This window comes from Helicoverpa zea, chromosome 11 (genome assembly GCF_022581195.2).
Source record: "Helicoverpa zea isolate HzStark_Cry1AcR chromosome 11, ilHelZeax1.1, whole genome shotgun sequence".
NCBI classification, from domain to species: Eukaryota; Metazoa; Arthropoda; class Insecta; order Lepidoptera; family Noctuidae; genus Helicoverpa; species Helicoverpa zea.
The window spans coordinates 12,405,876-12,427,124 of record NC_061462.1 but is presented as its reverse complement, the minus strand read 5'-3'; the positions used below and the strand labels follow the sequence as shown (position 1 = coordinate 12,427,124).

The 21,249-nt window shown below is 38.2% G+C and overlaps 1 protein-coding gene across 1 annotated transcript in view; it reads right to left on the bottom strand.

The window, feature by feature from the left end:
* The window catches only part of LOC124634393 (mothers against decapentaplegic homolog 6), a 30,868-nt gene extending 12,766 nt beyond the window's left edge, over positions 1-18,102 (bottom strand). Inside the window, exons 1-3 of the mRNA XM_047169962.1 lie at positions 18,077-18,102; positions 12,822-13,253; positions 2,221-2,274 (exon numbers count right to left, since the gene is read on the bottom strand). Coding sequence (XP_047025918.1) covers positions 2,221-2,274; positions 12,822-13,098 — 331 coding nt within the window. The 5' untranslated portion in view covers positions 13,099-13,253; positions 18,077-18,102. The remainder of the gene's footprint in view (positions 1-2,220; positions 2,275-12,821; positions 13,254-18,076) is intronic.
* Positions 18,103-21,249: the final 3,147 nt, after the last annotated feature.

Genomic DNA, 21,249 nt, shown 5'->3' with positions numbered 1-21,249 from the left:
AGAAAGTAGCATTTCTCCACAGTATTGTATTCTAAAGTTATCTCCATCAATTTGTTCACAACATCCGCACAGTATCAATGATGTAGGTAAACCTACGCAGTAGTTTGGTTATCCATCAATGGATTAAGTACAACAGCCAAGATACGTGTATCATAAGATCGGTCAAAGATCATAGTACCAGGTTGCCAATAATATTTAACTATACATTCTAATAAATGAGGAAACAACTTCTTTGAAACCAGAAAACCCTTCGAAATTCGCCCTCGAAAATATTAATCATGGTCCCAAACCTGTGACTAACAGGGGAACAAATCTTAACCCTAAAAACGGAAGCAAACACAACACGGATTACGTCGCGACAGGCGCCAAAAGCAATGAAAAACGAGGGGTTAGCCAGGAACCATGGGAAATCCTATGATGAACGCTGTAAGGGAATCCCGCCGATAAAGAGTAAATTTCGCACCCCCATGCTTGCATGCATTGATTGCACAGGGATTTCCGGGATGACAGTGTTTAAAGGGTTACGCCTACAATTAACGTTATGGAAATTGTGACAGGAAAAAAGTGGGTAAACTGGTCTTTGAATTGATTGCAGTTTTTGTTGTCGGTCCTATTAGACATGTTTTTGTTTGGACTTTGTACCTTCTGTGATCAATTTTAAATTGATCCTCAATAAAACTTGTGATTTATTCATCGAACTAAAAATTCCCTAATCAAAGACAAAGATCTAATTCCTAATCGTAATTCAATGACCGATCGATGTTTAGAAGCACGTGCCTCCCTCATTATTCAAGTCTAAATCCCTATTACCGAAAATAATACGGAAACATCAACGCTGGGGTCTTTATTATAAACAAATAGCTTACTCCGCGTGGTGCCTTCAAAGGGACGTGGAAAAAACTCAGTCCGTTTGCCGAGCGGCGCAAGCATTAATAATGTAGTTTAAAGATGGCGCTGGAATGCGCGCGCAGGCTGAGACGGTGGGGATGCGCGGGAGTCGATAGTGATGTGCACTTCGGAAACATGTTAAGTTTTCAAAGTAAGGAATTTTAATAAATATGACCGTTTTACTTCTACAAACATTAAATTAAAATGCAGGTCACCGTCGCATTGTTTTTACAAAAAATGAATCATCGAATAACTGTATTTGTACAAATAAACATTATGCTTATTGGTAACGTCATTACAGATTTCTCATTATCAAGTAATTAACAGTGCACTAGTTCAGAAACAATCGCCGAAATCATAGAGCATTATCTTATGAGCGCAGGCGCACGACCGCTGCGGACCCCGTGTCTATTAATTATAGTATTTAATTAGCGCTGATAAGTGTGTTTGCGAACTTCGTGGTTATCGCGTCCATTATCTGTTTGTATGACAGAAATTACGTAAACATGTGATTTTTTGTTACCAAGATTGTCGTTAATTGGTCACGGTGAATGAAGCGTTGATTTTTACTCTGATATTCGGCTTTGAATGAAGCTTTGCCGAATTATCTTGTGCCTCGATAGCGCATTCTGTGTTCAAATATTAATTGGAGTTTATGGTTTTTGGAAGTTTGATAAAATCATACTTATTTCAACCAAAGAAAATGTGTTTCATCTTAATTGACATATTATCTTCCTCTAAACATCGATAGAGTCAAAAATGCGTCACAGGTACAGCACTACGCATCCCTAATTTCCAGGAAGCTGCGCGGGCGCCGCCCGCTCCGGTGCGGTCGGATTCCACGATCTACCGACTTTTGTCAGTGACCGTCTATGATCTATGATTTTATACTGCTCGAACAATATTTCTATTAGGAAACTGGATTATGTGACGGATGTGATAGTTTTAAATGATATCGTCCATATACAGTTATGGAACAATAAGAAATTTAGCTCAATATTTTTATAGTAATACTTAAACTTCTGTAAAGACATGATTAAAATTACTTGTTCTGCTTAAAATATATTTTTATCATCAGAACCATACGTCGCGCATTTGCAGGATAGTTATTTAAGTGATCATCTACACTTGACAGTATCTATGAGTCGAGTCAATATGTATTTAGGAATTTCATTGGAAGAATTTGAATCTGTTTAAGATTCTAGGGTGATTTAATATGACTATTAAAAAGTATTTAACTGTCACTATAACATAAAGAACTGCAGAATTATTATTCATTCTAACCAAATACGCTTCATAGTGTTTTAAAGTGAATAGTTATTAAATGCTCACCTTTAGGTTTGAGGTCTTCCATTGCGTAACGACTGTAAGGTGGAGGAGGGGTTTCTGTAAACAAAGAGAAAGTATTGTTATTAATCAATAATAATATTCCATACATGAGCTAGCAGCCAATAAAGATTTAAAAGATGAAGCTTTAAATACGCCTAACTATTACAACGGACTATTGCCCTTGATTCTGCGATAACTTGCTAAGCAAAAAAATATGTTAACCAGTTTTTCCTGACATAACTTGTAACATAATTGAAAGAGTATTTTTTGAACTCCTCTAATTCTTAAAAGTCTATTATTAAAACAGACACGAATCGATCACCAATAAAGTTGTGATTAAGTAACATATCAGGTTCCCAAGTTGATTCAACGGAAAAATTAAAAGTGGAATGCAAAAAATCGTTCAGAACTTTTTTCAATCGCCACTAATCACCGCGTTACCCGTCTCGACCAAAAAATAAAAGAAATCCAACTTAAAACAAACAACACGTAACCGGATCAGGTAAAAACGATCCCAGACCGCCCGCAATTATGTCCAACCGGGGAATCGAACCATGATCACCGGCTAAATAATGACTAACCTATATTTTGACCTTATAACGACAATTTTATACGTTCCTTTGAATCAAGCGCCGCTGTCATTTGTGACGGATGAATAATTTACTACAATCAGAATAGAATTCGTCCCAAAATTAGATTGCCGCCTTTTTTTGTGGGACATAACGACGAAACAGATTTCCAATTCAAGTAGAGTTTAAGAGACAGCTAGGAAAGGAATACCAAAATAGAATAAAATACACAAAGTAGAATTTAATAAAGCCGTTTGAATCCGGAGCGCGATCTATTCCATTTACGAACAAACAGGCACGCGCTATTGGTCATTTAGAATTTCGAACGCCATTAGTATTTTCGAATTCTGAATGTGAATTGTGCAATTGTCATTTGCAATTCGGCGCCAGGCGGCGGTGGACGTGTCAACATTGTTTTTCAACTGAATCGATGCCGCTGGACATTTTGAATACAAATTATATGACCATTATTATCACTGAATTCAATATGATTTTATGATGTATAGTGTGCGCGCCGTTCCCAGAAGTGTTTAACGGCGTTTGCACAAGAAATTTCAAAACAATCGTCGCGTCGTGCATGCACCTGCATATCGAATGGATGATAAAACTTGGAATTTTGGAAGATGCCACATAAATCATGTGAGAGTTTTATTAGCATTTTATTGCGAGGTACAATCGTTAAGTGCGCTTAAATTCATTTTATTATATCAAAACGGTACGATTTTGTTGACAGCTACGTAGATTCGAAGTGCTTGTCGACAGCATCTCAAATAAGATTAAAGACTTCGGCTTTCAGTGTTATGAATATGATAGTGTGAGTCACATGTTTTCGACGCGCTCCCGGCACATTGCAGCTGAAAAAAAGAGTAAACGATGCAAGAGTAAATGACCCTAAACGCCTAGCGTACCATCTAGTAGATATAAATAATATCGTTGTTGAACTTTATGTCCATACGAGTGCGCGCGAGAACAACCTTGCAGATGCCGAACAGCCAAAACAAACTCTAATCTGTCGCGATAAAACTGATATTTAAATCACCGACGCCAGCGATATCTCACCTTTTTGCAACAACAAACCATCACATATAAATATATAGAGAGTGGCGTGACTGAAATTACTTTTACAACTGTTACGTCATAAACACCATACATTATTAATGAAAAAAAGACTTTGCCGTGATCAATATAGAGTGCAGTTTCCTAACAGCTTTAATTAGAAATCATTAGTTCATTTGCTTCAAAGCTTAAACTTGCAACGAGTGCAAATTGATTTGTATCGAATGTCGAGGGGCGAGGGTTTACATTTCAGTGCTACGTGGTGGTATATCGTGTTTCAATTTGAAGGGACCCGTCAATGAAGAATGGATCCTGTACGAATTTAGATAGAGTTTAATTTTGATGTGCACATGATGGAATGCTGTCTGATGAGGTAGATAAGTATTACGGTAGGCGCGTATGGAGGCCCGGCATGTGTAATTAATCTAAACATTCAATCTATAGCAATAAATACCGTAGGTTGTCAGTTTGTCCTTCGATTACTATGTAACTGGCGAACCGGTCAGCGTGGCCGGCTCCCTCGGCGTCTATTGCTCTATTCATAGTATATTCTGCAACCAGTATGGCGGCGATAATAAATATCAAAAAATTTATTCAATTGCTTTGATCAGTGCAGGACAGTTAGCCTATTAAATGGTACAGTTATTGATAAGCCAGTTTTCTTGGTTTATTGCAATGGCTTACAACTTTATGTCGTTCGGACAGCAATGTGAAGTGATGTTTATTTCTACACTTTAGTCTAGTCATAAAATCGATCTATGTAATCTAAAATTGCAGCAATAGTATTTGATCCCGCTGGTCTATGAAAATTACCTTTACCTAAATCACGAGTGGAGTAATCGAGAATAGATAAGACAGTTTTAGAGACAATTCCAAGTTGTAACGTTTCAGATATAATGGTAATCAAAGCTTCTATAAAGGCAAAAACTGTGCAACCGAATAAATCAGAACCGGGTATAGAAATAAAGCGGTACGATTTATAAGTGTTGTACAATCGAGTAACGTAGATGGGCTGCCAGCTCGGCGCCGGCGCACCGCTCCTCCAAATTGTAAATATGCACTGATTCATAGTTATGTTTAGAAAATTATTGACTTTGTTATATTGTGGAATTCAAGATATTTCTACATTTGTTTTAGGATAATGGGTTTCTGTGGCGTTACTTTGTGTAACTGCAGACTATATAGGCTTTGGATTCCAGTGAATGCATTACTTGATAAAAAGTAAAGTTACGTAGAAAAAGTCATTCCTTTCGTATCTCGTCATCTAATTCTTAATCATGCTCATAAATATATTCCTCCTGATTATTATTCTCATCTACCATATCTTTTTGACTTCTGCTTTGTTCATGGTGAAATTCTTATTTTTCAATATGATTTTCCTCAAAAAAAGTTTTATATGTTATATTCTGTCTCGGAATGGCGTCAATAGCGTCACATTTCTGGTCAAAAAAATTAAGCTAACTACAGCATCAAACATTAATATGCTAAACGAACATTTCCTGCGTTTAACACATCTTATAATAGTTATCTCGGTCGTGCAAAGTCTCGATAAAGTTCTCCGTAATCACTTATCCTTTGTAAAGAAACTAGCTTCTGTCAGGACATTGTGCTCAATGCAAATTCATAGAAAACATCTCGTGATAAGAACAGGAAAATTGAAGTGAAAGACAACATTTCTACTGAAGACAATCTTGTTGATTCAAGTGGAGATCAATTAGAAAATAATGATATTATTTGAAGACTTAGCACTGATCATACAGCTACAAATACAGATGAAATTGTCGTGCTAGTGTTCTTAGCAGCAATAATTTATAGCAAGCAGGAAACTTGTTCACTATTTTAATTCAGAGCTGTAGTTAATCAAATAAGAAGCGGCACGCTCTGCCAACATGCGGTCGGTAGAAAGGTGTGTGACAATGTCCCCTGAGCAGAGAGTACGCCCATATTGTTGACTGAATATTTTCTACATCACATTGCGTATCGAATGACGTCGGTCGTCGTACTGACGTGCCGTTTGGCTCAACACCACATGTCATTGCTAAAATAATTACATCTATTTGTTTTTCTCTTTCAAACTTTTATATTTCTGTTCTAAACTCTGTTGTTTTGTTTTCATAACGTCACCCGAATTATATCAGAGATAAGTGGTCGCATTGAGATGCAACACTGGTTCCGGCTCTCGCCATCCATCTCTCATAAATATTTTCATGTAAGTCTATCATAGAAAAATAAACATTGTTTACATTGATTGATAAACAGACTGGACTACAAATCTCAGTCTATTACTTGAGAAATCTAAATCGAAAACAATAAACAATCAATAAATCCACTTTAATACAGCATAAATCTGCCAGAAAACTGTGGAAACGCGTCACGGCGCACCATCACGTACTCGTCTCAAGGACGGAGCCACGCGCCTCTACATTCTCGGGACACATCATTGTGAACACACTAGTAAGAGAATATAGCACTGAAGATTTAAGATAATTACCGCACAAAAACAACCAGGAACTTCAAGGTATTTTCAGTACTAATGATGATTTTTATGGCACAAATCATTGCCAAATGGGACAAGTGAACAACAACAAATTTGCAGACTTAGTAAACGAATTACGACAACCTAGCACAATACAAATCTTTGACGAAACACAGGATCAGAACTATTACTAACTATTTATTATTCTAGAATTAATGCAGGAATTTAAGAATAACAAAGGACTAACTACTACAGGCTGTGTGAAGACAGTGCCAAAGAATTTAAGGTCTTAACCTAGCAACAAAAGTCTAAAATTTAAAAAAAGTCGGTTATACGCATGGAACGTGGCGCGCGCGCGTGTGAATCGACGAAAATAGCCCGCCCGAATTATAACAAGTCGGATGGCGCCTCTGACGGCGCCGGGCGGCCGCACGTCGCTCCCACGCGGCTGCTAGGATAAACCCTAGATACCATTGGTTATTCATCAAGGTTCTTCTGGTTATCGCAAGCCTTGCTCTCAATGAGAACTTAGATAAAAAGTTCTGGACTCTATATCTTCTAATTGGGTAAGCCTTGTACTCAATCATCAGCGACTATGCTTGCATGATTGTTGTTCAAAAGGCTGTCTTTTAAATATGATTTCCAGAATTCCTCTATCAATAATTACTTATTTCGAAATTAGAATAGCTAACAACCATCCTTCAGCAATTTCAGGACTATTTCGTATTGATATTTACTACTGCCTGACAATATAGTTAACGATATAAAAACTAGATGGCGTTGTAAGCAATTGACGTCAGATGTCACAGTGAACCTTGCTTGTCGGCACTAGGAAGGACCGGAAGGCAATGACGTACAAACAATACGAGGTGAATTTATATGATGCAAATAGTCGGGCATTGATTGATCGGTAAAATTAAATGCAGGTACAGCCAATTGTAGAATGAGCACGTGCAAAGCTTAACAATTATTAAAAGTACAAACACAGAATAAAATATTCAAGAATAACTTGGTGAAATGCATGAAAATAAAATGTTGATTCCAAAGACATAATTCTAGATTGTGATGACGTCAACGATCAAACTTGAAACTGATAAGTTTAGACCAGAGACACTTGACCACAAACAACAGTCGACACGAATTAAGAAAACACAAAAATTGAGATGATCATTTTTGTTTGTTCAGCGATAATTAATGAATATCAAGATAGGTCTTACACGATTTAATTAATTATAATGCCATCTAAATGACACTGAAGAAAATAAATAATCCTAAAATATTTTCACTGACTTGTCAACCAAAACAAACATTGTTAATACGACACTAAAAACAGAATAAAATATTAATAAAAATCTAAAAGTTCAAAGAGCCCTTTCTGATTGGTCCAAAAACAAATTATACCCAATGATAGCTATCAAAGCTATGGCCATCATTAGTTTACATATTAAAGCATCGGCACTTCTGATGATATAATTAACGCTCATTAGTGAAACTTAAAACGTAAAGTTAAGCAGGCATTCATTGAAATGGTAACGTGAGAGAACTTCCAAGGTTCGTGCTGTTTCATAATCATCAGATTCATTTCATGGGATGCTCATGTTTCTACTAATAAATTATTCTAGACTTTGCTTCTCTTCATCAAAAGCCACAGAATATCACAACCATGCAGCTGGCATCGAGTAACTGAGTACAACAAAAAAAAACGGAAGATCAAACAGGTGTTTGAGCAAAAAATATGGACACTTAATAAGCATTATTTAGGAATAATTTGATTTCAATATATTATACTCAATTGGTAACGGTTCCATTAATCCCAAAAAAGGCCTCTCGTAAGAGATAACCTGCCGTGCCGCCGAAATACTTGTAACATTACGAAAATATTTATTAGTGTGACTCAGGTGGCTATCACCAACTGTTTTAAAATTATCTGCAATCTAGTCCTCGGCTACCTCGCCAGGAACTGATTCATGAATCAAATCAAGACTTTGAAGAGCCCATAAATTAACAAGTAACGGCACGTTGATAACAACGTGACACAGACGACCAAATGGCAACATTTCTTCCTAAGTTGCAACAAGAATTAGTAGAGAATTTCAACTTGCCAAATTGTTATGATATATCCTCAAGGCATTCAAATAATTCCAATGTGGCAAATATACAAACAGTAGAAGGTGAAACATCAAGTAGCCGAGAAGCTAATGAAAGATCAGCACTAAAACATGGCGAATTGGCCAAAAGACCTCCTAACAAGCAGTGAAATGAGCGATCGGCAACACGTCGGCTCCGGTACCTGTAGGTAATAAAAGGCGACAATTTTTCCAGTTTCGCAAGAGCCGCCGACGGGAGCGACCGGTTCTGTCACAGGTGCCGCCAGTCAATGGGCTATTTTGTGACACAGTCTGCGACCACGTACTTAAGTCGATAATATAAATCGGAAAGTAAACTCGCCTGAGATTAATTACGTTTGTCGTTCGTTTATCAGAAAATGTTTAATGTGCACGCCACTCACTTCACTACTAAAAGCTTCGCTGTGTTATTGTACTACTGTATAAACAACCATCGATAAGCAACCTCAAAAACGTTAGCTGTAAACGACTTGCTTTAATGCAAACCTATTCTCTGGCGGGCGTAATAAGAGAACCATTCACAAATTCAACAAAGCAACCCAAAAACATGACCAGACTACAATAAAACAAGAAAAAAACCGATCACGAAAATCGAGTTGAGCTTACGCAGTGCGGCGGGCGTACCTGCGCCGGCGCAGGCGCGCCCCCGCCCCCCGCGCCGCCGGCCCCCGCGTGCGCGGCGCGACACGGCGCCGGCGCCAGTCAGCCGACAAGCAATTATGGCTAAATAAATATCGGCCATGCCGCCGCCTCCGACGCGTCGCTCACATCAACAGATGGATTCTCATGCTGCTATCTAGACGACATCATTAAATTTTGGACCCCACTTGTAATGGCCCGGTGAAATGGCGTGTGGGCACCAAATTACTTGTAAATGGTAGTTAGAATTCTTCGTTAATGTTTGTCCGTCGTGGATGTGGGTTTAATTGCCGGATGTGGGTGACTGATTTCCGTAATGGGTAAGAGATGTCAGACCGGTGGACAGTCATGGCGAATGTGGCCGAGCGACCGCGAGTTCGTGGCAATCTTTGATCCTGTGAGTCGGCGGCGTCGCGTCGACGCCTGCGCTCGATAAGATAAGACCCCACTCCTCCCACCAGCAGGCGTACGAAAAGTTATAAAAACATTCACAGATAGAGGCCGCGGCTTGATTGCTGGTGATTGGCGACCACAAGCCAAAACTGATCAGCGGGGATAAATTGATGCTAGCAATCTAGACTGCACAAGGATTTCCTGTTCGTCCAAAAAAACTTGTCTACAGTCAAAACAAGAAAAAAAGTGATGAATCAAACGAAGCAGGTGTGCGACAATAAACATATCGATGATTAAATTTACGATGAGCCGTATTACGATCCACGAGCTCGTAAAGCCGAAATCATTACCCGTATTACTCGAGTTTATAAAAAAGCTTCACTGTGAAATTGCGTGGAGAATGTGAATCAAATGTAGCGAGCAAAAATGTATTAATTGTTGCAGATCAAATTAGAGCCAGACCAAAACATGAACGGTTGATTGTTGCGTCGGTTGGCAATGTGCACACAAATCAAAAGTGCGACTAATAATGGCGACTATATTTAGTGAGCGCGCTGTGGGAACAAGACGGGAAAGTTGACAAAAACACTGGCGTCGCAAACTCGTCGCGACAGAACGCGGAAAAAGTTCACCTGCATTCGTGCCGTCTGGTAACCGAAGCCAGGTGGCGTTACTAACTTACTGACGATCTCTTCATTAGTACAACGCAAGAAATGAAAACAAACGAAGCCGAAATCAGGAATGCGACCGTAAGATTTTCAAACAAACACCATTTTACGGATGTTAGTGAAATTGGAAACAATAGCAATAACATTGTTTTCGTGGGTTCCAAAATTACCTCGTCATAAATGCAGATTTTTGGCCGAAGCGTTAAAATTTTAAATGCTCTTAGACAAAGACCAGTATAAATTCTGGATTTGATAGAGCTGTTAATTGATCCAAAAATCAAGGATCAGCCAAAGTAAGGTAAAGCTGGTGTAATAGAATAATTTAACAAATTACGCAACCTGTAATGCCTTTGCAAAACTGATTTGACCAATTTGATGTCCATTTAAGGCGATTCTGCAGCGAAAGTGAACGGCAAAAGGACTAGACGCTCAGGTATCGCGTTAGTCATGTTTTTGATGTAACTTCAGGTACATTTCTTGGTCACCACCAAGATATCGGAGAATGTTCCAGTTAGTATAATTCATGAACAAGAAAAAAATATATTTTTGTACTAGCACAACCAAAAAATATTCGAAGAGACAAAAAATTAAGAACACCTGCACCATACCAGAACAAAACGCGAGGATCATGAATATTTTTCGAATTACAGTACACCTGATACGATCGAACACATGTACACTAAAGGTCACACAAAGCTTCCAGCCACTAGCCGAGCCTTTCCTCATAAGGAAACATAAATATTCATATTTTTAGTTGGCTTTCTTCTTAATTAATATGCTAACAGGCATTGTCAGCACACCCACGGGCAGTGAGAAGTATAAAGTGGGCGTCGATCTTAAGTAGGCGACGCGACTTGCGCGTGAGTCGATGTCATGGTCACTCATTAGTTTCGAAACATGAGTGAATCTCTGTTACTTCACTTGCCTGTTATGGTGTATTTTTATATGGACGATTCTTGGGAGATTTGGTATTTTTATGTTTGAGAAAATGGAAATATGTATGAAGCATTTTAGGAAGTGTTGTAGACATAGAAAAATTTATCTTTTGAGACAGTAGATTTTAGGATAATGAAACGACCTAATAGCCCGATAAGAACATTTTGGGAGATATCATCTATTAAAATGTTGGTGAAAGTGTTTTAGAAGTCACTGCAAGAATTGTGATATCTCATAATTTTTGTAAACCAAAAGAAGAGGAAGCAGAATGGGTTCAATCCAATTAGTTTTCAAATGACGTCTTCTGGAAAGACTTATGGCTAGCTATTAAAGTGAGTTTGTATCTCTTCTAACACAAAGTTTACGAGCTTATTGAACTCATATATGAATGAGAAATAGAACATGAGAAATTAAGATCAATTCAATAAAAATTAATGAAAAAAACACAAAGTAATAACTATTATAGGAGATAAGAGGAGCGAAAGAAACAAGTTTAAGTCACATCTAAATTAAGACGCGATTAGGTAAAAGGAAATTTACATAAATTATAACTAAAGTGACATCACAGAAGTGATTGTCAGTCTCTGATTGGAAACGGGTCGAAAATATGATCACGCCCAAGTATCTACGATGATATCATGTAAGGGTCATTTGTTCGACCTCAGGAAGCGCCGGGCGGCGGAATGTAGCTATTTACCTAACAAAGGCTGACGGCGGTAGCGCCATTGCCTGACGAATTAAAAAGTTAACGGGCTGCGCGCGCCGAGCGTCGCGGCACGCCGGCGCCGGCGACTCGACCTTGTCTAGTTATCGCGAACGGGTGACCCTCGCAACGGCAGATTAGGCGAGCCGCTTCTTACACACCCCGAGTACGCAACTGATGCTGGACACTATCTTAATCATTTGCATACACTAGTTTTGGAGAACTTTTACTTTCTCAATGAATTCCAGAACTCCAAACATTCTTGAGGGACCATACAAGAATGCCATTATAAGCTTTAACATTTCGCGTAATATAGGAAGTCTTCTAAATACTTTAGCATCGAAGGAAAGTGTTGACCTTTGAAATTTCATACAACAAATCCAAGAAACTACTGCTGATGTCACAGCTATAAATAGATCGCCGAAGACTAATGTTTACACTAACAGTCTAATGTAGGGATGGTGTTATGTATCGTACTTGTGTCAGATGCCGGTGGAGTATGTGACCGGAGCCGCCTGACGTCACTGGCAACGTAACTATAGATACAGAAACAAACAGTAGCGATAATACACTGATAACAAATCGCACTGATAAATAGGTGCAACCCGCGTGAACGAATCTACGTAAGTAAGAAGCACACGAATTTGAAGATTCTCCAAATTCCAAGGTTTGATCATCACATCTAACGAATGCCAACACTTATTCCGGAGCACAAACTGAAGTAGGTGATAGTAACAAGGCAGTAGGACCATTATAAATGCAAGACAATCTAGGTTATGTTAGGTTAGAAGAGGTTAGGTCGAATTAGAAACGCTTCGACGGCCGAAAACATCCAACAAACTCGTCGCAGCGACGTTCTTGATTCAAATCACAATCTTTGGCGACCATTCATTCGTTTTATCATCCATTCACATAAACTGTATGAGCGAACACGTTCAAAACACGGCATAGGAACACTGAGCCCGAGATTGGTACGACTTCGATGTTTACTTGATGCACTTGTTGCGCGGGTCAACGTCCTGATCACGTCACACATACCGGGCTTGCAGAGGCGGCTCCAGTGGTACGGGTTGCAGCACTGCTGGTCGGAGCAGAGGGGCAGGCGGCGCAGTTCGCTGGAGTCTCGTAGGTCGGGGAACCTGAAGGCGCGGGTAACTGCGAGTCGGAGTTGTGAGGCGGCGTGACCGGCCGGCACGCACTCCCCGCCAGTGGCGCCCGCGTCCAACGCCCTCGCGAGCCGCCGCAGCTGGTCGTCCGGCAAGGAAGGCGCACCGGCCGCCACCAGCCGCCGCCGCAGCGCGCGTCTCCGGAACATCACATGCCGACGACGGGGTCACAAGTCGCGCGGCCGTTCGCGCCACGCGACACACTCACGCTGGCGGCACGTCATCGCTCGCCGCGTGCGGGCACTCGACTGGCGGACACAGCGTTCCGCCGGCTAGTGCAGTGACGCGGCCTGGTGTGCAACACCTGAATACAATTTACCCTCAGTCTGATACCCTGCTTCACTTCATTATTTATTTTTAAAGACAATAACCTTAGTCATTTTATTAAAAACATCAAATATATCCTCGACCATTATTTACACATACGACCCGGCATCTGAAAATAGGCTATTTACCTTTTGACCACTTAACTGACCTTTCAGGTTTACAGGTTGTAAAACAAATTCTTTCGTTTCTTTTATTATTTTTGGTCATACCTGCTCAAGTTCATACCATGTTTATGGTTGTATGATTCGTTAGGTTTTCTTTAGATTCGTAGGTTGGGTCTTGTAGTAAATGTATTTCAATTGAATATTATGTATTTCGTATTTACTTAAATCCATTACACCCTTTATATTATCTAATCAGGCAAAATTATTTTTGGTAACAACATTCCTTCAAAAAGTAATGATTACTCTATTTATCTACAAAATATTTATAGATAAAAGTCATTTAAGGTACCCGTAAAGAAGACATTCGATTCGATTTTTTAAGGACTTATCCTTATGGGTTCGACTACAATATTGCAAAGATTCAACCAAACCTAACTCCTACAAACACCAAATAATGTATCAGTTGTATTAGTCACACACCAAAAATCTCCCCATTATTCTCAACTTCTACCAAAATCTCCCACAATACAGGGAGTCGGTTGGCATCGTCGCCCCGGCGCGGGTGAGCGGGACGCGCGGGCGGGGGCGCTCGCCTGGCGCCACCGGCGGCGTCAGGTGCGCGCGCCTGTGTGCGTGCGGCGCCACCGAACACAGACAAGCGCCAGCCGACCATGTAGATGCGACGCGGAACGCAAGCTTGGTAGAAAACTATACGAGCCATCTGTGAGGCTGACAAAAGATCATTCACGCTTCATTGGACCTAATCCAACAATGCTAATTGAATAACAACCGACGTAAAGTTGATTGAAGCTGTTAATTTGAAAATCCTTTAATACTGACTTGTTATAAGCTTTTGATAATGTTAGCCTTTATTATAGGTCAAAACCGTTGTTTTCCGTTCGGTATGGCAAGTAGTTAAATCTCCTAGCACCCATATAGACATACAATATACTATTAAACATAGAAACAATTGCATATTTTATAATAATTTCATAATTTCAAAGAATGGTATGCCCCAAGGAACTCATGTTGGACCTTTGCATAAAACCCTACGATGTAAATGACTTCAATTACTGTGAGTAATTTTCTCTAAAAAACTTTTACTTATTTTTAGACTGTGCAATAACAAATCCCATCTTAACAATTTACCTATTCTATGGCTGCTCATGGGTCGGAATGCGCAGAGCTAAAAGACACATCAACAAAATAAACGTACAAGATAACTAGCGGCGTGCCGCGGCGCCGCTCACCTTCACGCCAGGGCAGCTGCGAGATAGGCAGAGACGGATCTAAGGAGCATGGCGCCTGCCATTAAGCTTCCAGAATGTCAACCTGTGTAAGTGCAATGCCTTTATGTAAATGGGAAGTTACATGAGCCTATATGCACGTATGAATGTGTGCAGTCCTCGGCTTGGTTTCACCTGCTTTGGACTGCAGATGGCGGAACTTGACTGAGATAAATTGCCAGCTGTGTGATTGTGGATGTCAATAGGCGCTTTATAATTTAGGGGAGATTTGAAGATGAAACAAATAGTAAATAATGCAAAAGACTAAAATGGATCCTTAACTTTCGTAAGCTTACACCGAAAGTTTCGTAGGATCTAACTCCACACAAAACGTAAAATTTTCGTCTTCAGCGGAATTTGCAACAAAATAAAAATAAAAAACATATGACACACTAGCAATAGCGCCTGCTTATCCCAAAGAAGAATAAAACATTGTAGTGTTAATGTCTTCCACACGTAAGTTCACGAAAACCCATCGTAGACGAAATTTTTAAAGACATAAGAACACTTGGTTTAAATTCTCTTAAATTAAATCTGCTTAAAGAGATGAGATCATGATTCATTTTGGATCAAAAAAGGAGCAGTGCAAAGAAAACCTGGCCATTCATGGTTTGCACCAAAACTATGTGTTTGTTAGTTATGCTAAGTTTCTAGTAGATGGCGTAGTGTGTCTATGGGGATTTGAACTATAGTCATTCGAACTGGATAGACTGTAGCTTCTAAAATCAGGTGTTTGAACACTTTTACTTTCAAACTCTCCTAAATTACTAGTTGTGTTAGGTGTAGAGCAAAACAGGACTACTACAAAAATGAGCTGATTATAAAAATAAAAATTTTGGGGTTTTCAGAAACAATCTTTTTGGGTTTTGTATCTCCAAACATTTTTAAAGTTAATTTATGCATGCATTCTTACAAATAGCAGAATTTTCCTTCAGTTTTATATTATTTTAAAAGCAGTTTGTAAAATTTTAATTAGGCACACGTAAGCCAAATTGCCGGGTTTTGTTTTTTGACATTTGCACACCTGTGTCTTTTAAAAATTAAAATTAGGTACAATATTTAATTGAAATTGTCAATCAAAAATAGCTATTTTTGCACAAGCTTGTTTTCATGGTCACTTGCATCCTGAAAAAAATACCTACTTCATGTGCGTTAGATACCTAAAAAGTTGGCTAAACCCTCTTGGGGTAGTCCCATCGCTTTCAATACTCAATATATTGACCTTAATAAAACAGAATTATGTCCTTTATAATTATTCATTTATTTTTAGATCATTATCTTTACTAATAGTATAAAGAGGAAAACTTTGTTTGTTTGTTTGGTTGTAATGGATAAACTCAAAAACTACTGGACCGATTTTAAATATTCTTTCACCATTAGAAAGCTATATTATCTGCGAGTAACATAGGCTATATTTTGACCCCGGTGCGGACAGATGCTCCCACGGGACGCGGGTTAAACCGCGGGAAAACGGCTAGTAGATCCATAAATTGATGAAATCTATTATAAAGTCTGAATAGTTTGTTTGTTTGTTTAATCGCGAATCTCGGCAACTATGGATCCGATTTGAAAACGAGAAAGGCTACTTTTTACTTTTTCAACTGAAACGCGGGTATAACTACTGTCAGAAACTAGTTAATTATAATAACTATTATATGACATGACAGCACACAGGACCACCTCGTAGTAAATGGTCATGTTGCACCGGAGGCATTTTAGATGCAGATGCATTGCTGTCAGAGACAAGACTGCAACGTCTCAACAACTTGAGTTGCATCTATTCCCTTAAGCAATGTGTTGCTGTTAATGTAAATAAAGTTGTATGTAATTTCTAGCTTCTACCCATAGTTTCAGCCGCTTCCTAAGGATATTAGCCCATTTTTAATGAATTTATCAGATAATTCTCCCATTTGACGTTTAAGGAAAATTTTATTTTCATAATGAGTACTTCATCATTAATAGTTTTGTTTTCTTTAAAGTAATTGCTACTCTTGTGTTTAAAATAGTTAATTATTTAATCTATTTAATTATTTTATCTTCAGATTTATTTTCCTTATAAAGAGAACCAGTTATAATTCTATTATTTTAATGCTTCGCCTCTATGATCAAGCATCTTTTCTTCTCTGTATAGATAAATGCGTCTTCCTATAAGACCCACAATATTGTTTAAGACCCCAAATCCTATTTAGATCTATCAGTCTACAATCTAAAAAATACTCAACAATACGGATACTAGTTCTTTGAAATGTCAACATGTTATTGCGTATTAGCTATCGGAACGAGTCGCCGGCGCTTAAGATGTGGTTCCAATACGGTATGTGACGTCATACGGTCCGGTTCGCAATGACGAAATTTTTAATAGACTCCTTGATAATTGGATATAAGGGGTAAATATTGAATATTGATTTGTGTTAGATCTTATGTAGATAATATTTGTGTTCGTGGGAAAATCTTAGTTTTTATTTGGTTATTAATAGATTTTTTTTATGTAGTCTATTCACGTGGTTTAAAAATTAGTTTACGGATGCAATAGAGGCCGTAATTAAATGTATTGATATGGCCTATTTTCGGCAGTTACATGCAGCTTTGTACAAAGTAAAAAAAGGTACTTACGACCAACGAAAATAAATGGAAATTGCGTGTGATGTTTTCGATACAGAAAAATATAAATACGTACAATAACTGTCCCATGTTACATGAATATGATTTAGACTTGTGTATGAGAAAGTAAATTGTGAAAAAGTATAATTTTCCTACCTACTATCTGGAAAATCTTAAACAATGGCATTATTTGTTAAATCCAGTGACAAGCAACGTATTGTCCTGTCTATCAACAGAAATACGCAAAAACTACTCAACAAACAGACGCAAACGAATAAAATAATCATTTTAACTTCTCAATAGACTTGTTTACATTTATTAGCCAAAACGAGAATTTCAACAATTACGATTTAGAATATTTTATAATTTGCCAATGGGAAGGCGCGAGAACTTACATAAAGGATTATATTAGCATAAGCAAAGAGATTTATATCAACATTGCATTTTAAATAGTTGTCGGCGCCATCTTTAATGTACAAGCTGTCATAAAATTAATTTGAACGCAGCCAAGCGGAGACGAACTAAATGAAAAAGTCTCGTAAAATATAATGTATTGCTATATTTTTCATATTTTTTCGCGGCTTGTAATATTTTTCTATGTAATAAAAGCGTTTAGAAAATGAAAATATCAAGCGTAACATAAAGAGCAACTCGGAATATGATATAAAGTTTATAAATGATGTTTCAAATTATTACTGCAGTTGAACTTTTTTGTTGATTTACAAAGCATGTACAGCCAACAGAAATAGTCACAATTGTTACGAAGCTTTTTCTCAATTACGATAACTTGCCTTTTCTTTGAAACTTACCTCATAAAATCTTAAATATCCTTAAAATCATCCTTAAATTACACATAAAATTTCCACTATTACGAATATAACAATTATTATTAAATATAAAAATTACATTAAAACTTCTAAGTATTGTCGTGAACAAATTCGTATGTTTTCCAATATGGCGGCGCGTGTCATGGCTGCCAGTCGGCGCGGGAATGGCGCGAAAACGCGGAAAATCGCGCTATTTATGCATCCACGGCCGGGAATACTGAATGAAACTGAATGGGATTGTAAACCCCGCGATTTGAGTGAGTAAGCACGCAGCGGGAACTAGGGGATTGCTTGTAAAGTGACAATTTGCCGTGCCTGGGAAAACTTGCTAGGTTGTATGAGAATGGCACTCTGATAAATCGTTGCTTTAGAGACATGTATGATTAGTATTCCTGAAATGTTGAATTCATTTATTGTTTCATTAGTGAAGTATTACGAGGCTCTGTCCTGAATTTTATAATCTGATTTCCTTAATCTGGGTAGGCATAATCTTTAACCCGGTTAGTATCAGCCTTACAGCAACTATGAGCTTATTGAGTTAGGTACTCTGTTACATTAGATTATATAGGGTACAGACGATTATTCTCCACGTTCTTAAGTTGGCATTACCCTTAAGAAACATTGTAAATCTAAATAGATCGTCATCATTAGCCTTTTCACTATCCTACTGCAGGACACAAGCCACTCTAATACAAAGAAGGAACGAATTAGCGACTGCCGACTTTACAGTCCAGGTTTCCTCAAGATGTTTGCCTTAACCTTTACTCAGTCATTATTGAGACCTACTACTGAAAAACAATCTAGAATATAATATCAACTAAGTATCTAAAAACAACCAAAATAAATAAAGACAACTTCTAAGCACTAAAGCTAGTCTGTCTATATAAACTTTAGCTAGAAGTTTACTACTAAAGAGAAATAATTTCTTAACACTAACAGAAAATGGGGTGTTCAGACTAATTTGTCAGTTTCATGGGCGAATGCGTTCATGTAGTATCATCTTATGTAGCGAATAATAAAGTAACGAACTGTAGATTGGCAGCGATCTTGGTGTTGCTAGCAGGGAGGGCAAATTTTTATTTATTTTTACATTAATTTTCTAAATGCTACGTTTATTCACCTTATTTAGCAGTCCACTGTTCCTCCCGTAGGTATATTGAGAGCTTTTTACTACTTTTGTAATCTCTGTTTCCTTAGGATCCATCTTACAGGTTTATTTTAAAAGCTGATTTGTCATCGAGGTGAGTAGAGAGTATGAAAACCTTCAGGTGTATACTTTTATGACACTCTTTTACCCACTATTTTCACGGGAGCCTTCTTACATAGACGGCCATCGTGTTTACAAAATATCAATTAGTAAAAAAAACGCTAAAAATATCACTGACTCCACATTAAAACCACACAAAATCTAGCAACAATTAACTTTAAACAAGCTTATCATCGTTTAGTTTGTTTGTGACGAGATAACGCAGTAGGTGGTGAGCGATTGTATCTGGCAACCCTCGGAAGGTGACCGGCGGCGCCACTGAGCGCGCCACGCCGACGCGTCCCCGCGCCGCCGTCGCAAGGGGATGATGCTAATAGATGTGGGGTAAGCAGATATGTAAGACCTGGGATGGTTAGGGTAAGCGACACCAGGTGTTAGATGATTGAAGAGGTGATTGAGGAAGTTGTAGGTTAAAAAAGTGCATAATATAGGACTAGGACTATAATTTAGGTGATAGTTGCAGAGGATCCTTCTTGTTCAAAACAATGCAATTATAGTGACCTTAATGAACATTAAGACCTTTACTTGAATCTGCAGCTTTTGACAATAGAATTGACAAATGTTAACATTCTAATCTTCATCAAAGTTCTAGTTTCTACACCTGCCTAAAGCCTACGTACAAAGGTAAATAAGGTAATCATACCACGTTATTACCACCTACATAATATTGAAAATCTCGTGTAGTGCACTTCCCAGTTCGTTATCTCGCATGGTGGCATAGGTCATCCCATCGGGCAGTGGCGTGCGTCGGAAAGTCGCGCCGCGCCGACGCGTCTCATCGCCGCCGCTACGCTCCGAACCGGGCTGTTTATCTACAAGCTTTATGTCTTACCGGGTTGGATCATCGATGGTTGTTAGGTTTATAATGAGGGTACATTTTTGAGTTGGTTAAGTCTAAATTTGTCTGTTCTCAAATTTCTTACTGTAAGTAGCGTTTGTAGATCCTGTCTTCAAGTTTGATTTGGAGCCTTTGGCGGGCATTTTGATCCAATCTTGACTATTGATGCAGGTATACTAATATGCACCTTAGGGTGCAGGAAATAAGGACGAATGTTAATTACTACTGTTGCAATTCTGGACTTGTGCTCTACTTGTAAGGAGACAAGACAGTCAGAAAGACTTTAAGTTATTGACAAGTAAAAATAAAGATTACTTTTACTTTGCAATAACTACCTAGGTACTTACTTTATATTTCAAAGCAACCTCTACAATATTCTTTATTGTTTTTAAACTATCCTTCAGGACAGGATGTCAGAGAAACGGGGTTGACAGATTATCTAGCTACAATAGAAATTAATACCAAGTGTTACAAGACTGGAAAAGACTGATTTTGATCGAAGAGTCTGTATGAACAGTTCCAGTCTATATGATCGACCTAATTTAAGTTAAGAGTTAAGTTTTGGCTAGCTTGTTGGTAGAACATTACTTTTGTCAACAACTTATGTGGTGTCATTTACTCAGCTGGATACAGAATTAACTTTGTTTAGAAAACTTGAAGATGGAGTAGGTAGAATACTCTAGTTATCGTTACTTACATGCTCTGCAGTTAAGCACATTTAATGGAGTCTTTCATTAAATGATCACAAATCCCGAGTTTGGCAAAATTTTGCCCTATATATTGATCCTTGATCAGCTAAGATGCTAAACACTTTCCGGCTTGTCATGTCTTGCCAATAAACGGTTTTGGCCTTACTACAAAAACTTTAACCACTGTTTTACACTTGTCTAAAAAAAATGTGGCTCCAAAATGAACCATATGTCAACGTAATAATTTGACATTTTTTTAGACAAGTCTTAAACTGACGTTAAAATTTTTTTGTGGTAAGACGGTTTATGTTTAGTGAAAGAAACGTGGGAATTTTAAAAGCCATCTCTAATTTTAAGTCTA